The following is an 18138-nucleotide window of genomic DNA, read 5'->3' as shown; positions in this document are numbered from 1 at the left end:
GAATCCAGTTAGTAACCCTTAATGACCAGCGATTGTCCTGTCTACGCGCTACATGCCCGGCCCATGTCCATTTCTTTTTTATTTCAACTATGATATCTTTAACCCCCGTTTGTTCCCTAACCCACTCTGCTCTCTTCTTCTCTCTTAAGGTTACACTTACCATTTTTCTTTCCATTGCTCGCTGCGTCGTCCTCAATTTGAGCTGAACCCTCTTTGTAAGTCTCCAGGTTTCTGCTCCGTAGCTAAGTACCGGCAAGATACAGCTGTTATATACCTTCCTCTTGAGGGATAGTGGCAATCTACCTGTCATAATTTGAGAGTGCTTGCCGAATGTGCTCCACCCCATTCTTACTCTTCTAGTTACTTCAATCTCGTGGTTTGGCTCCGCCGTTATTACCTGCCCTAAGTAGACATAGTCTTTTACAACTTGAAGTGCACTATTAGCTATCCCAAAGTGCTGCTCTTTTCCGGGGTTGTTGTACATTACTTTTTGCAGACTAATTTTAAGACCCACCTTTCTGCTCTCCTTGTCTAACTCTGTAATCATGAGTTGCAATTCGTCCAGAGTTACTCAGCCCGCCTAGTATTAATGCCTAGTATTAACGTACAGTTAATACTAGGCGTTAATACGCCTAGTATCTACGTACATATGCACCTGCATGCATTGCTACCTAGTTTTTCTTATTTATCTGGACTGCTTCGCAGAATTATACTTTTGTTGGAAGTTAGCACTGTGTCTACCTCATACATTTGTGTCTTGTTTCTTTTGTGAGCTATAGGTGTTAAAATTAAGTACTAACACAACCAAGCTCACATTCTTATAGAAAATTGGTTTGAACGTCTTTTCTTTTTCAAACTTATTGTACAACTTGAGGTAAATGAAACCATGACGACAACTCATACATCCCAAAGACAAGCAGCGCACCTGTGACGGTCGGCATAGACCTGCTTCAGCTTGGTCCAGTCTTCACTCATTTTTTCTACTGCACGAGACACTTCCAGGGCATCCTTGTCATTGCTCTTCTGCATTATGGCTGCCTGTTCTTGCTTCACAGAGTCCACGGTAGGCTTGAGGGCATCCAGGGCTTCTTTCACAGACTGCAGAAATTCAAAAGGCAAAGTGTCCTTGACAACAACACGACTTTCAAGGCACAAATGCTTGCTAACAGATATTCTTTATTTACAACCAAGAAAAGCAGCAAATCTACAAGTTGTGCGCTTACAGTCTCTAAAGCTGTTACACATGCACATGTAGGAAGGGCAGTGAAATATGTATTTTTGTCAATGACATTTCATAAGATTTTGCATGCTAGAAGTGTTCGAGCACAATTACAGGATCTTTTTTTTATAGCAAAAGCAATATAGTCATATATTAAAAAGCATAAAAGTTAGTCCTAGACTACAGTAGTGAAACTAAGTGTGCTTATCTAACCAAGCTTATCACAAACTGGAATTGATACGGAACCTAACCTGCAGGACAGTCGCTAAAGAGAGAGTCTTCACTTGGCCAGATAAACATGTATCTACACCTCTCAATGCCACAAAAGCCGGATCCAATCATGTATATGACTAAACACCCGGCAAACTTACAAGAAATGAGGCAGAAAATGTTGATATATGCAGCAAGCAATGTGCAAGATCTGAGAAAACTAGGCTTGTGCAAATAAAGAAATTTAGGTTCGAAGAAAGTTTGAAACAAATAATGATATGATTCAAATAATTTTGAATCGAATTAGAATAGTATCAATGACATATTATAAATAAAAATAGGCACATTTGTCGTGACCAACTAACCTGCAAATATTTTGTGAAAAATCGATACAAGGCCTGTGAAAATGCCATTTTTTTGTTGTTCAAAAGAAGTGGAAACAAATTTGAATAGTAGCATGATTTAACTTTCGTTAGAATACAAGTAATAATCTGTAAAATGTGTAATGTTTCAAAATTTACTATACTTAGAGCACATAAATTGGTAAAGCTGATATAACAAGCTTTTAAACATTAAAAAATGATGAATTGATCTGAGGGCACTATGTTCATTTAACCTTGAGACTTTGTGGCAGTGCGAATTTCTCCTGAGCAGATGTTCTCATGGCTTAGCACTCCTACGCTGCAGTGATACCACCTACACAAAAAGTTACATGTGGATTAATATACACCTATTTGTTTATTGCAAACACTCCAAATTTTTCAATAATTTAAATTTGAAACGAAGCGAATTCTCATACTGTATTACTCGTGTGAATACTTGAAGCACTAGAATATTCGCACGAGCCTAGACAAAACATTAGTGCAAAATTATGTCAGCTCACCTTGAGAATACCTTCCTGTTTCTCAAAGTCCTCGAAGTCCTTTCCGCAGAGCTCGGGGGCATGTGCCTGCCTCCCGACGGCAAGTAGGGCTTCACGCACTTTGGCCACCTTAGCCACGTAGTCAGGGATGCAGGTGACAGCACCGGAGTCTACGATGACCGCCAACGGTTGCTCGGTCTGGGTGCCGTCGGCGACACGACATGACGGCTCGGGAGAGTGCAGTACTGCAATCTGTCCCTGGGCCTGGTTCCACAGCTGAAGCAAACGCTGTAGAAGGGCTTGAGTGGCTGCAGAAGGTACGCCGCGCTCCTGCTCCAGGGATCGAGCCTGCTGCTGAAGGGAAGAGACCTCCTGGCCTACGCGTGCAGCCTGTTCCAGGGCTGCCTGCGAGTTCAAGTAGCCAGACTGTTGGTATAGGACAAGAAACGAAGACACACAAAGAACAATAACGCTGACTTGCAACATGCTGACTTACAAAAAAGCTCTAATCTTTTTTTAAATTAACCTGCTATACCACTGAAGTTACATAGCGCATGAAAAACACAGAATTCGAAAGACGTGACACACACAGGCGCTAACTTGCAACAATGTTTATTTCAAAAACAGGGAACCACCAATATAGGCAGCATTGCTTTTCAACCATTGTCATTACAATAGCTCTGCAAATTTAGCTATCTTTGCGTAGATAGGCTAATTCTTAAGAGGAAAGAGCAATAACCAAATTGGAGATACATTTATCTGTCAGCCTATGAATAAATTCAGCCTCGATAATTTCGCGGGTTAGCTGACCTCTGCTGATGCTGATGATAGAACATTCCTGAAAAATGGGCATGCACGTGCTACAAACATCGTCACTTACACCTGAATTACTGTAGTACCCGCAGTGAGCATTCAGGGACCCACCCCTTTCTTTTCGTTCATGTTGTACTGGTGTTCCTCTAAGTGCTCGTTGACGCACCGTCCTCGCTGACGAGGCAGAATTATACCCCACACTTTTCCTCGTCAGGCATGCAAACGCGACACTTTTTAGTTAGACACAGTCTGATGAAACCAATGAATCCTCCCAATACATTTAAAACAGCTGCTATGCTTCACATACACTGTAAGCACGCCAACACGATAACGCTAAATCTGAAAATTGATATGATGACAGTTAATTTGATAGATCATATTATTAGAAGATGCATCCACCGATTTATCCAAACATTGCTATGAACACATGTAAAAGCTGGCAACACAGCAAGATCACATGAACACAATGTCTCAGAAAACTGTGAAATTAAATGGCTATCCTATCATTTACTGACATTATTTTTGTGCTGTCTTGCCCTGTTATGAAGCCTCTTGAGACCAAAAGAAGAAAAGGAAGATGTGCCAAAATGACAAAAAAATTTATTCCATTCACTTTGTAGAGTTTTTTTTCCGAAGCAAAACGGCGTCACTATATAAACTAAATGACGTTTTTTTTTTTTTCTGATTGCATAAAAATATACTGCATGTACGGTATCAGAGGCAGCAATGCAACGAAAGGCGAGACACAGAAAGAGGAAGAGGAATAAACTCTATTAAAGAGAAAGGACAAGTGGGGCCTCACGCATCAAAATACACAACTACAGAAGATATAGACATCATTCGTCATTTTGTCAGAAAATCTCATGAATACGATATTCGTCAATGATTGCTGAAGGGTTGAGGCACCTACCTTTTGTCGACTCTGGACCATGCGTGCATGCTCAAGATTTCTCAGCAGCAAGACCATCTGGACCACTGTTGCATCTGTTTGCTGCTGCAGGAGCTTCCAGCGTACCACTAGGTCTTGATAGTGAGAGCGGCGCTGCTCAGCTGCCTTACGCACCGTGTTCCACTTAGAGTCCAATGCCTCAGCCTCTAATCGAAGGCGCTCGAGAGCCGCAGGCACGGGACCCAGGCGTGGCGCAGCCCTGTCTACATCTGTCGACACCTGGTCCACGGCCAACCCTAGGTGCTCAATCTCAGATGAGAGCTTCTGCAAGTGGAGACCGCCACACAACTGGTGAACTACTGCGCACCACACATTCGAGGCAGCCGAGACTTTGTAATCAGCATATTGCAAATTTGTTCTGTGGAAACCCGCAAGGGAGCAGAAGTGTTGTGATAGGAATAATTTACAACCGCCACACTGTAGCCAAAGCTACCAAGAAATTCATACAGATTTCTCGGAAATAAAAGCTTGAAGTTGAAGAAAAATTCAACCCGACCCAGCAGTCAAGCCCAGGACCAATTCCTTACAGGCATGGTCACTCTAAAGATTGAGCTAACCAGGTTATTGCCATCCTTGTTCTACTTACCGGTATTATCCTAGTTAACTCAACTGATAAAACTGAAAGGCGTTGGTCCAGGGTTCAATTTGCACACCAGGACATGCAGGAGAAAATATTTAGGAGGTGAAACTCAGAATAAAATGGCGCTCCGCAGATATCTAGACAACGTCACATAAAATACAAAAAAATAAGCTCCGATTGGGCATTCCAGTTGGCGGTGTCTTGCAGCACGAAGCCGCAACCATCAAAAAGGAAAGAAGACGACGCTACCGGACGGGCCGCAGCCGAGCAAGCGCGTGTACCCTCACTTTCTTTAACAGCGTTCGCGACCAGACAACAACAGTGGTGTTTACATCAGAGGGCACGTGAATTGTGGAGAAAATATGGAGGAAAAAACGAACGCGGCTGAAGGCACTCCGCGTCTACGCCCCATGACTGCGGCGGAACATGAGAAAGGCGAGTGACCAGTTCTATCAAAAACCGTGACAATTCCCTTTTCGGATGCCAGAGGCAGCCAGCTTGAAGTTGCTTTCCAGCAATGTGACATTATCTGGTCACCTCAAGGAGTGATGTTGCACCTCCTAAATGCTTCGTCCTCCGTGGACCAGGACAAACGTTTCCTCAACTTGAAGCTTTCCTTTCTGAGAAATATACACGGATTTCCTTGTGGCTTTTTCTTCATTTTATTCTCTCTCTCTCTTGTCAATTATCCCTTTTATGACTTGGCAATGCCGACGCTAGAATGGATTCAATATTTAATTCGTGGTATTTTAATCTTCAGCCCTGGCTCGCTTCTTTGTAACAAGAAGGCTATAAACTTCCTATACTTCTTCTTACAGAGAAAAGACTTACAAATACAAAAAAGGCTCTATTAAAAAAAAATCAACTTGTGATCTATTCCTGCAGATATTATAGTACCAGCAAAAACGAGACATCCAAGTGGTGAGAAGAAGCCGATTAACTGTTTCAATTTACCCTCTTTTTTAAAATTCATTGCACTCTTTATCAAAGGAAAACAATTGCTCGGCCGAGGGAATGCTTGCTCCACCCAAGTTGTCTACACATGCACACAATCCACGTGGCTCTTAGACTTTTACGTAACTTGTCACAATCTAGCCCTGTACTAACTTGTTGTTTTCTTAACCGTTTTTGTGCCTAAGGTCTGTTAAGAGCACAAGAATCGCAAGGACAACAAAAAATGATTATACAACTGGTTTGTGAATACTGGAACAGTTTGTTTATAAAATAGATTAAGAGCACGAGTGCATTAGTCAAAAATAAAATATAAGTACACGGTTAATCTGTAAATACATGCCTTAAACTCCACTGGCCTTTCTTTGTACTGGCTTCAGCCAGTAACACAAGCAAAATAGTAGAACAATGAATAGGCCTCACCTTTATCATCTGCTCACTCTCCTCAAGGACATCATTGGTGACAAGTTCAAAACCCTTGTCGAGGTGTGTCTCCAGAGCCTCAACCCTCTTGTTCACTTGGCGCAGCTTGGCCTCAAGCTGCTCAATTGCTGACAAATCTGCCTCCGATGAAGTTGATGACAAGTTGACAGGTGAAGCCCTCAGCTCATTCAGGACAGATCGCTGAACCTCTATGCATACTGGTTCTAGGCTCTGTGTAGTCTAAAGAAAAGAAAGACCAACACAAATTCTCTGTACTGAGAAACTAAGATTTAACACATTCTAAATTTAACCCCTTTTTTTACAACCAAAAAGAACCACCAAGAAAAACAACCAAAAGAATCATTTTTATGTATGATATACAAGTTAAATTTGAGTAGTTTGGTTGACAAGATATGATGGCACAAGTGGTTTTTACAACAGTTTCTACAATAACCAATGCTCACTTCACGGTATTTTCGATTCTATTATTAAAAGCATAAATGGAGCCTCAGGAACAAATATGGAGACTCATCAAATAACTCATCCTAGACTCATCATGTTCAAGTGAGGTATGGCCCCTTCTTTTGCAACGTAAACTGTTATGTCTCACACCCATAGTATGTGCTGGCAGGAATAAAATTTATCACACTTCTGCACCAGTCTTGAGTTTATTTGCGTGTGGTTTCCATTTCAAAATGGTCATAAATATTCAATTTGAAGCTGCTATACAATTCAAAAACCAAATTTAATGGGAAACTATGGAATCTAATATTCAAAATTTCAGAATATTAGCCCACGTTGATATTATCAATAAAAAGTCAGTGCTAGGCATACAGGCGTATCCATTGCTAAAGGAACACACTTTGGCAGATCATAAGAAAATTCCTCACTGCAGCATTAAGCTTCACCACAAAGAACATGCGAAAGATTGCACCGGCACTTTTTCATGCGTAATACTTTAACAGCACTTCCGTGGGCAACAGCAAACTGCAAAGCCTGAAAGGTATAAGCCGGCTGCCTGTATGCCCCCTTTAACAATAGTCCAACCAAAATTTAAACCTTTGTATGTGGTTTCCTGTTGAAGAGAACATGCAGATGGTATTTCAACATCAATCATAGCCGAGATATGACACGAAGGACATCAGACTGATATTTTATGCAAAGATGTACTTTCATGTGATTACATTAGCCACTTATCAATAAGATTGAAAATTTTCTAGTTACACTGACTTAGTCAATGGTTGGGTGTTCTCTTAAACAATGGCCCATACAGTAAAATACTAATCTTGCAAGTCGGCCTTTCAAAACTTTCTGTAAATACTTGGGCCCACTTTCAGTGACCTCAGAAGATGCATGACTGTAGAGAGAGAAAGATGAATAACCTTGAGCTTCTCGACCACAGCGTTCCATCTCTCGCTGAGGGCACTCAGTTCGGACTCCACGGTCTTGCTGTACCTGGGTCCTTGACGCAGCAGCTCAAGTGCTTCCTCCTTGAGCATCTGCACCCTCGTGTTCTGTTCAGCCATCTCCACCTGCAAGTTCTGCGAGTGCGAGCAAGAAAAACTAATTTCATAACCAAAAGCATTTATCTGTCAAGCACTGAGCAATTCCAATGTTACATGACGAAAAACGCTAAAACAAGACTAAACTTTCCAAATCTGCAGTGAAGACTGCAAACGAAATGCCACTTCATCAAAGTTTGTCTGTAAACCATGAAACAAATAGTTAATTGCTACAAATAAAGAGGAAATGCTGCAAAATGTCGGTGCATTTGGAATCGCAAAATAGTGAAAATATTCATGTAAATTGTAGTATAGCCTAATGGCGATCTTGCATTAAACTGCCCATGTTTCTCATGTATTTCCTTTTATCTCCCTTAATTTATCAGCTCCCATTCAATGCAATGCAGCAGTGTGTGTACAGAAACTATTCTCGTGACTGAGGCACAGCTTTAAGCAAAAGGCTTGGCCACCAGATGAGCTGGCATTTCCAAGCAAACATCTTCAGCCATGCATACACGCATCAGCACACATTACAACAGGGCAGTCAATGTTGCTTGACACATGACACAGTGTGCTATTCACATTATGTGTAAAATCTCACTGGACTCATCAGATGATTAAAGCAATAAAAGTAGGCTTGGGCAAATGGTGAATTTCGTGTTCGGAGCAAATAGTGATTTTGGTTGAATTTCTAATTGAATTTGAATATAGTATATCGCATATTATTTAAAAATTGGTCATATTTGTCATGATCTAATTAACCTGCACAAAGTTTTTAAGAACTGAAACAAGGACTTTGCGAATGCCATTTTTTCTAGTTCAAAGGAGGTGCAAACAACTTTGAATAATAGCAGAATTCTACTTTCAGTAGAACGCAAGTGATAACCTGTGAAATATGCTACATTCTAAAATTTACCACAATGAGAGTATATAAACCATAAGAAGCTTTCAAACTTATAAAAAAATGAATCGATGCGAGGGTAATATGTTCGTTTAACTTTGAAGTGACGCTTCGCGGCAGTGCAGATTTCCCCTGAACTGTTTTTTCATGGTTTAGCTCATTTGCACTGTAGTGAAACCATCTTTGCAGAGGGTTACGTGCAGACTAATATACACCTATTCGTTCATTTCAAATACTTCGAAGTCTTCAATGAATAAAGTGTACATTTAAGGGCTCGTTTTCTTTGTCAGACAAAATATTAATGAGATCTAACAGGCAATAAAAAATTTGTCAAATAGACAATTTTCAGTAGTTTAAATTCAAAATGAAGAGAGTTCAAATATTTGAAGCATTCTGATAGTATTTGCACAAGCCTAAATAAAAGTGTTCACAAAGTTTCCAATACAGTAAGCACACCTTGTACATCAGTGGTAACATGAATGCGATAACTGTGCCAAGACAATCGTCAGTAAGCACCAAATAATGCTAAAATAACATTACTATTCATCTTGACAACCAAATGACTCACTATTCAAAGAGTTTTGATACGTCATGCACTTGGCAGGCACAATAGTAATAGCATATAAGGTTCTTGAGAAAATAAATGAACAAGCAAATAAGTCAGGTATCCTAACCTTGAGCTTTCTTTGCCCAGCAGCCGACTCTTTGTACTCTGACTTTGCAACAAAGTAAAGCTCAGCCCCTTCAAGCCACGTCTTGATGGCTGTCAGGTGGTTACAGAAGCGGGAGAACATCTTCTCCACATCCTTGGGACCCTACAAGAGTGGTTGCATCGAGAAGATAAGCCTACAATCCTATGCATGCATAACGTGAAGCGTGAACAGTTGCACGAGGTCTCAAAGGTTAAGTTAACAGCATATACAACCATATATAACTGCAACACCACACACCACAACATGATTGCTACCACCAAAAAGACACACGGGCCACCTTCTAGAAATTTAAAGATCAATAAGATATAATAATAATCATAACGCCACCTGAAAGCACAAAAATAAGACAGTTGAAGCCATAGGCTAAAGAGAGAAAGGAAACATTACACACGTTATTACCCATCTTATAAAATGGGTTGATTGATCAAAACAACTTTATTTTTATTGAAAGAACTTTAATTTTAAAAAAATGGCAGCATATCCACGGAGTGAATGATGGAGAGGGGGGCAAAGCATTCGTCCGTCCATGCGTCTGTCTGTGTGACCGTCCATGCGTCTGTTCGTGCGCCCGTCCCTGCGTTCGTTCATGCATCCGCCCCTGCATCCGTTCATGCTTCCATCCATGCATCTGTCTGTGTGTCCGTTCGTCCATCTATTCAACACTCCAAGTCCCACCATCTCGCATCTTTTTATTATATATTCCCCATATAGAAGCACCGCCATTCAGTGGACATTCCAAGGACTAAACGAGAGGTGGCACACGCACACTTTCTTACGGCTTGCGCTTCGGGTCTACTTCCCACCTTCAACCACGTTGAGTTCATGGTATATACTAGTTCCCTGTAATCATGGCACTGCGGCCCAATGCTCGCTAAACCTTTCTAAAACCAAGGAGGTTACACCCAGCGAGTATAACGTAGCAACCTTTTCCTGTCAGATAGTGCTCAATGTACATGCCAGTGGCTGCTAATGTGAAATGAGAGACAGGAGGATTCAGCTTTTAATTTCTTACGGCTTGCGCTTCGTATCTGCTTCCCCCCTTTAACCACCTCGAATTCATTCATGGTATATACTAGTTCATTGTATTCATGGCCCTGCGGCTCAACGCTCGCTAAACCTTTCTAAAACTAAGGAGGTTACATTCAGCGAGTATAATGTAGCAACCCTTTCTTGTCCAATAGTGCTCAATGTACATGCCAATGGCTGCTAATGGGGATTGCAGCGTGCACGTTGACTAAAAGCCGAATGCTCCTGTCTCTCATTCCCCATTAGCAGCCATTGGCATGTACATTGAGCACTATTTTTTATTGTTAAACAACGCACAGAAGAAATCTCTCACCGACACCAATTTGGAGGTCAAATGTTATACCTATTTCGGGTATGTGCCACTGGTGGTTACGTACTACGAGGGACGCACAAGCCACGCCATAAGGAGCTTCGCCCCTAAAATATTGGTATCCATAAGGCTTTCAGTCAGGCAGTTGAGACATCTGAGAAGCCTACTTCCCCACTAATAAGCAGCATGACCAGACTGGCAGCATCACCATCCACAGTATTACACACAGTATTGCACCATGAAAAACCACTTCATAAATTTACAAAAAAAGTTCTTTGTAAACTTTCCCTGATGCATATGTGGCCTTCTTTTGAAACTCAGACACATTATGAGGAAGCTTAATGTGCTACTTAAAATATACCCTAAGCTTGAGGCAAGAGCATACAGGCCTGACATGGCTGGGAAAGAACAAGTAGGCTGTGCTTGTCTCAGCATTCATACGCAGTGAAAAGCTGTTGTATTGTTTTATCTATCATACTTTATAATTCGATGCGAATTTTTCAAATTTTCTCCAGAACTTACTCAAGCTCGAACATGATGTGTCAATCACTTTGATGCAGTGAGTGTTGACAGCAACTATTCTCACCTAGCAAACATTTGGCTTTAAAAAAAAAGGGCTACATTGCACTGTAAGGGAACCAACAACTCAACCTACAAGTTTCCATACTATTTCCTGTGAGTACATACCATTTCCTGTAGGTCATGACAAGATGCCAAACATAGAAGTTTGGGCACAAATTTTTATGCCGTGTTAATTAGTCGGCAATAAGAGTTTATACTCAAAAAAAAGAAATGAAGGTCGAGTTTTGTTCCTGTCTTTTCTCAGGCCAGAATTTCAGTGTAGATACATCAGTGCACCACGTTATGTTCCAAGGGGTGCTTTCTGATATTTGAGCCATTGTAGCAGAGTAAAAGTTCTCAAGAGTTGCTGAGCTCTGTATTTCTTTCCTTCAGAAAAACATGTTTAGTTCTTTACAATGAAAAAATGACACCCCACACAGTAAAAATGCAAGCTGTAACAACAAACTGTCAAGAAAACTAGAAGGTGGCAGTGCTGTTTGCTTTTCATCATTGTGTCTGTTCTAGTTCACTAGCTGTTCTAACTAGGAGTTTCCCTCATGGTAAGAATAGATGGTTTCCTTTTTTTTGGTAGAGTAGAACAGCAGCAGAAGCTTTGGAATGATAGAAACATAGTTCAGCATAGTTTCATTGTCAAGTATTGGTTTAAATATTTGTTACTGTGCAGCGAAGACTCAGCTGGATCTGCAAAGAAGAGCACTCACCAGGGGCACCTTCTTGCGCAGGTTGTCGTCAATAGCTGCCCACTGCTGCTTGAGGGTGCGCACAGTGTTGGCCAGTGAGGGAAGCTTGTGGCCAGGCGCAAGCGCTGTCAATCCCTCACTGAGCTCGACAATGGCGATCATCGAAGGCTTCTTCTGTTCCAACTCGCGCAGCTTGCCCTGTGGAAGCGAAAGTGAATAAAGACCGGGGCGCAACATTATACGGGCTTCTTGGCTGCCTGGATGCAGCCATCCGTATTGTTGAAATGCTTGAGCAATGACACCTTAACCACCTTGTCACTTTGAAGGTGCCACCAACTTTCATTTTTATCGCAAGGCATGCAGAAGCACAGGAGTTAGACTTGAAGTAGCAGTCACAGTCGGATTAGAATGTCTAGGAGCCCTGTCCGCCCCAGTCTGGACAGTGAGCCAGCTGCTCCCTTGCATTAGGGGAATGATTGTCTCATACAACAAGTCATAATGCTGACTAAATATCAACCACATGATCTGTACAATAACTGACAGTTAAAAAATTAGGCAAGCATGAAGTGGTTGTACTCAAGAAGCTCACTGTACAGTAGACCCTCAGTAAACCAGTTTCTTAAAAAGAACTGCTTCTCAAATAGAACAACTGATTCTATTAAAATTGGTTTTGTATATAAATTTTGCATCCCTATTCATCGCTCAGTAATTGAACTCCTGTTAACACATTTTCCTGGTTCGCTAAGTTTCTACAAGAACAGAAGACCAACTAAAAATGGATTTCCTTCGAGTTCCTTCTGCAAGCATTGAAATACTAAATATTTATGCTTCATTTATATTTCAAACAATCGGCAGTTGTTGGTTGTCTTTACTTGATTGTAAGTCATAGGAACACAGTAACTGTTAAAGGTTCCACTAGCTCAAGTACAATGTATTTACCTCCGCAAACTTGAGCTCGTCTTCGGTACCAGGAGGCTTCTCGATTTCTTCCATAGTTGCAGCCATCCAGTTGTGAAGGGCGATCATCTCTTTCTGGAGACACCGAGCTAGGCGTAGAGCTTGCTCAAGAACACTCTTGCTCTCTGTCACCTAATTGAACATGTTAAATTATGTTTTTAATCAATGCAAAGACAAAACTACAAATCAAAGCACGAAGCTCGCAATCATGTTCTGTACTAATTACCAAAATTGCTGCGATATAAGTTTGGGGCATAAGCCATGTGCACACAATATAAGAGTAAATGTTACACCATACACAGATAGATTGAGAGATTGAGACTAATTCTCATGCCCTTGCATTCATTTTTACCCGTCAACCTTCATAAAATATGGAAGTAGAACAGTATCTAAGAACCCTGAAGTTACAAAGCAACATAACAGTATGCCTATATGATAAGGCACCTGGTCTCTTATGAAGACAGCCCATTGAACACCAGATCCACAAAGTGTACACAGAAAAGCGCTTCATCGTATCATACTCATCGGCAGGCAATATGAACAATTATATACAGTAGAACTAATACCCACATAAGCAATTAATTTTAGAATGAATATTTATATTACAAATTTTACATTTATATAAGTTGACTAAAAGCAGTGGCTTAGATTGGCTACCAGAGATTCCTTATCATGCCCCTGAATTTAAGTTCATAAGCATTTTTGCATTCTGCCCAATCACAATGAACACTCTGCAACCGGAAATTGAACACACAACTTTTTGCTAAGCAGCGGAATGGCACAGCCATTTACACACAACCGCCAGTTACGTGTGCACACATTAGCAATCAGAGTTGCAAATGTCTCCAAGCAAATGGCAAAAAATATAAAAAAGGCACATTAAAAGCACTGATGAAATATTCATAGTGGTGCCTCTACAAAACACCATAATTTCTCATTTACGGTCCTCACAGAAAGAATGCAGGTCTGCGTATAAAGCGTTTCCCGAAGCAATGTCGTAGTACCACAGCTACCTGCACAGACATCGGCGTCAATGTTCACAGTCTTAGCAAAACAAGAAATAAAGCAGCAATGATGACCTTTGCGCCTAGCTGGTTGTAGTGACTCTTAATGCTGTCCAACTTCTGGTTGAGGTTGCAGGGCCTCTCTGCTTCGCCACTCTCAGCCAGCTGCCGGCCCTGGCGAATCACTTGCTCCACTTCACTCTTCACTTCACTCAGGGTCTTGTAGAAATGCTGCACACCAGAAGCGATCATTTATGAGCGCGCATACTTCACATTATGTGAGCAAGGTTTTCAGGAGCCTAAGAATGCAATCGTTCTTGCGTATGCTTTGACCCCTCACGATGTTTTGCTATGTCTATCATTTCCATTGTTTCAGTAGAGCAACTTATGACAAATGTTCGTGTAAAAGCAGGAATAGCAGACAGCAAAAAAGTTACATCATTTGTGCCTGGCCAAGGCCTGCATTCAACAGCCTAGCGCAGGTTCACCTGCATGCTATCCTAAACCACTTTAAATAAGCAAATACGTGGAAGCATAGAAGCTGTAGTTTCATAGAAAGCATAGAAGCTGCATTCTGCTTCTCAGCAGGCTTTCTAAAATGAGGAATTTCATTTCGGCCAATACATGCATTGCTACTTTACTTATTGCAGGAAACCTATGCGTATCAATACTTTATTTGATGCAAACTGACTAGTAATTAATTTTCTGTACCCCAAAATTTCTTTTTCAGTGAAATAAGAAGTTATAAATACCATGCACTGCACTAGTTGGTCTTGAATCTTGTCAGGACTCTCAGAGTTGAGGTCGAGTTGTTTCATCCCTTGCTCCACTTCTGTTAGCAACTTGCTAATTCGTCCCAGCTTAGGTTCAAAGTCATTGGGGCACTGAAACCTCTTGAGCTTCGCTGATATGTCTTCGAATTTCATCTACATTTGGTAAAAAAGATGGACAAAATGAGAAGTGTTAGCTGTCATCACAAATCTGCAGGCCCGCTGACGAATGATTAAGCAATGGACATAGAGGTACTGAAGTTACCAGCTCCAAAGCACTCATTTTGTTGATTAGACAAAAATAAAGCTACTGACAGCATGTGCATTAGAATCAATTAAAGCAGAAAAACTCCTGACAAGGCAGCTGTCTTTCAGAGATAAATCCTAAGTTACAGTAAGTGCAAGCAAAACCTAATGTGTGGACACTTGACAGTTTTGCGTTGCCTAATGTGGAGGTTAATAACGCAACTCAAGGCCAATAAAAAGGAGTTATAAGAAAGAGCATCAATGTATGCTGTCATTCCAGTTTCTATCTGTTAAATTTTTAACAAAGAACAACATAAATTAGGTGACTAAAATTTAAAACTTCCAGATTGAAGAACATAAGGTAAATAAATAGTCAAACAGTGCTACTTTCTCTCACTATAAGTATTCTTGCTTACAATAGGGCAGTGTTCTTTTCAGCTTTAGAAATCACATCAGCATGAGATTTTTCAAACACATATTATCAGTCTGATTATTACAGCTATTGCCCATTAATTACTACCACAGTAACAAAAGTTTGGTGCATACCTTCATGAGCTGCAGCTGTTCATCTAGGCGTAATGCAGCTTCAACCCTATTTTGTGCGTGATATGCATCAACCTGGTCACTCAAACTTTTCAACTGTTCCTCTTTCTCAAGGAATTCCTGCTTGAATTGCTGTAAGAGTTTATCCAAAAAATACAGAATGTCAGGGGAAAAGTGAGGCCTGAAGGGGCTGAATTCATTGAACAAGGCCTGCCAACATTACAACAAGGGAACTTGGCTCTGCACCAGGTCCCATGTTAAAACATTGATGCAAGTGAAATTTCTTGTTTGATGATTTCTTATCACTGTAATAGAATACAAAATACTAGTTTATAGTTTACATATGATATATCCCACATAAACATCAACATAATCATCAAGTAAATAGGTTTGCTTCAGCCTGAAATCTATCAAGAGTCATGTTAAACAACAGCGGCGTAGCCAAGAGCATTGTTAGGAAGTGGCTCATCTTTGACCCGCAGTGGGGTTTGGGAAGCGGGCAATTGCGAAGTGTATTTTTGTGCTTTTCACATGGTAGACAGAAAGGGCACACGCCAAGTTAGAAAACTCCAAACTATACCCATGGCCAACACCAACTGGTCATGCCCTCGCTTTGCCCTAAATATTCTAACAAAAAGCCGCACCCTTATTTTTGCTGCTGAAGCAAAGACTTTTTTTTCTAACTGTGCACTGCAAAGTATGCATCACACTGATGAGAGGCAACGCATACCAAGTCAACATCAGACGAAGCAAACAGACAACTGCTGTCGTCACTGTTATATGCTTTCTATCTGCAATTTGTGTGTTCCACACATGCAAATGCTGAAAAACTCACAGCCAACTCGTCAGGCACATCCTGGGCGCTGATGTCATTGTCCAGCCTGTTCTGCAACGCATTATCCATGTGGTTCATCCAACTCTGGACGTTCAGAATCTGCCGCTCACACTTCTGGTACTGAACGATGCTGTTCTCGAGAACTTGCTGCCGCTCGCTGCCCTGACGCGTCAGGTCTTCCCAGCGCTTCACCACCGACTCCGCTTCGTGCTGGACTAGTCCGACTAGCACATCTTTCTCCACAAGCTCCTCACAGAGCTGCTGTATCTTGGGAATTCGATCGTCCGGGTGGTTGCGCAGAAAGTTCTCTAAATCCTGAAATTTTTCAAGATGGTGTTGAATACTGTCATGAAGGTATGATCATCTAAAAAGTAAATAAGTGCCAAATCATTGTACAATGCACACGTACATAACGTGAAGTGACAATAATTTTCAGACAATGAAAACCGGTGATCAGTTTTATTAAGAGCAGCAAATTCCAAGGGTTGCCTTTTTTTCCATGTTTTACATTGATTAGTTCAACACTTGCTGTTTTTCGGAGATCGAAACAAGTTCCCAAAAACACTGACCAATGAAACCGTAATGTCTGGTCTTTACTGATCAAAAAATTTCCAACAGCACATCTTATTGTAATTTTTACTTTTTTTAAGGCTGCCTCACAACATAGTTTATAAAACAACTTATAAATATTAATGAAACCACTGCGTTTTTTTTACTGAGATAACATTTTGTTGAAGTGGCTTTTTTTTTGTGTGTGTGGAAAGCACCAGAGCTTCACAAGAAAGCAATGTAACTACAAGGTGAGCCGGCTAGTGTGCTTACGTCAAGGTTCTCAGAAATCTCCTCAGCATCAGCAGCTGACTCGGGTGATCGTTTCAGTTTCTTCTCCAATCTGTCCAGCCAGTCATTCTCCAGCATGATGGCATCTAGAAGATGCATACAAGTGCGGACATCACAGAATGATAGAATTATTCACAAAAAAGTAACAACTAAACAATCAGAAATGAATACAAAAAAGGCATATTAAAAATTGCGTTTACGTATACTTCAACCTAGCTCGTCTAATGCAATTGCGTCCCTTTTCTCTCTACAGGAGTTTTAAACAAAACATGAAAAATGTTCAACTCTGAAATGAAAAATCTATCAGTTTTTTTTTTCCAACTCCATTTTGCATCGTCAAGCAGATATTATCAAGTGAATGGTTTTTATGCTGTACATACTTTAAAGTGAACCCAAATGTTTTATGAAGTGAGCAAACTTGGACAGGTTGGTAGGACATAACTGAATATACGAACAGCGCAATTTAAAAGTAGTTACAGTGTAACTACATAAGCAATTCTTTCTAGTCTTGTATCTTTGCTTCCATAGTTAGACTGTAACTACTCTAAAGTTGCGCTGTTTGTATATTCACCAAATGTTTTAATCTGAGTGTCAGGGAAACGAAATCTTTTTCTCAGACTCAATCAAGAAACATCTTTAAGAGGAGTGCCAAGTTGGTTCTAATAACCACATATACACTTTTAACCATTCCGTTATTGTGTATATTTCCTTTACTTTCGTGACCCCTGCCATTTAAGCGCATTGTCGATAATTTTCTCAGTTTTCATGAAAAATTGTTTAACAGCTTAGCTTCAGCTTGCCTGATGGTTAACCTCAAATGTGTCTGCTTTGGTAGTGGACGCCTGCTAGTTCTGGACTATAAGTGGAAGCCAACTAGTGGCTGAGAATCTGAACGTGACCATACAAAAAATATACAAGACTCACTTCGAAATTCAGCATAGTTTGTTCCGGACTGCTTCAGAGACTGGTGGTACTTGGTTATTTTTTCTTGCACGTCCGCCCAAAGCTTAGTGAGTGCAGCCACGTCACGTCGTGCTTCTTCGGCGCTCTTAGTCTTGTTCCCTTGAGCAAGCTTTGTGCCAGCTTCTTTCAGCCTGTTGTACTCAGAAAGTTTAGAGTCCAGTTTGTCCTTACATGCCTGTACAGAAAGAATTATTGTCACTGTAGTATCAATTTAATGCTTAGAGAGCTTCGGTTATCCAGAAAGATTGTGAAACTTTAA

The 18138-nt window shown here is 40.8% G+C and overlaps 1 protein-coding gene across 9 annotated transcripts in view; it reads right to left on the bottom strand.

The window, feature by feature from the left end:
- Dys (Dystrophin) overlaps window positions 1–18138 on the bottom strand; it is a 462180-nt gene that overhangs the window by 291517 nt on the left and 152525 nt on the right. For all 9 annotated transcript variants that reach the window (XM_075894910.1, XM_075894913.1, XM_075894908.1 and 6 more), the window contains 14 exons: window positions 17841–18054; window positions 16899–17002; window positions 16077–16391; window positions 15245–15373; window positions 14435–14608; window positions 13758–13913; window positions 12661–12810; window positions 11743–11919; window positions 9085–9225; window positions 7390–7548; window positions 6008–6247; window positions 4015–4317; window positions 2313–2696; window positions 926–1098 (listed from right to left, as the gene is read on the bottom strand). In XM_075894910.1, coding sequence (XP_075751025.1) covers window positions 926–1098; window positions 2313–2696; window positions 4015–4317; window positions 6008–6247; window positions 7390–7548; window positions 9085–9225; window positions 11743–11919; window positions 12661–12810; window positions 13758–13913; window positions 14435–14608; window positions 15245–15373; window positions 16077–16391; window positions 16899–17002; window positions 17841–18054 — 2819 coding nt within the window. The remainder of the gene's footprint in view (window positions 1–925; window positions 1099–2312; window positions 2697–4014; window positions 4318–6007; window positions 6248–7389; window positions 7549–9084; window positions 9226–11742; window positions 11920–12660; window positions 12811–13757; window positions 13914–14434; window positions 14609–15244; window positions 15374–16076; window positions 16392–16898; window positions 17003–17840; window positions 18055–18138) is intronic.

This window comes from Rhipicephalus microplus, chromosome 5, assembly GCF_043290135.1.
Source record: "Rhipicephalus microplus isolate Deutch F79 chromosome 5, USDA_Rmic, whole genome shotgun sequence".
In the NCBI taxonomy this organism is placed as follows: Eukaryota; Metazoa; Arthropoda; class Arachnida; order Ixodida; family Ixodidae; genus Rhipicephalus; species Rhipicephalus microplus.
This window is presented reverse-complemented; position numbering and strand designations above follow the sequence as displayed.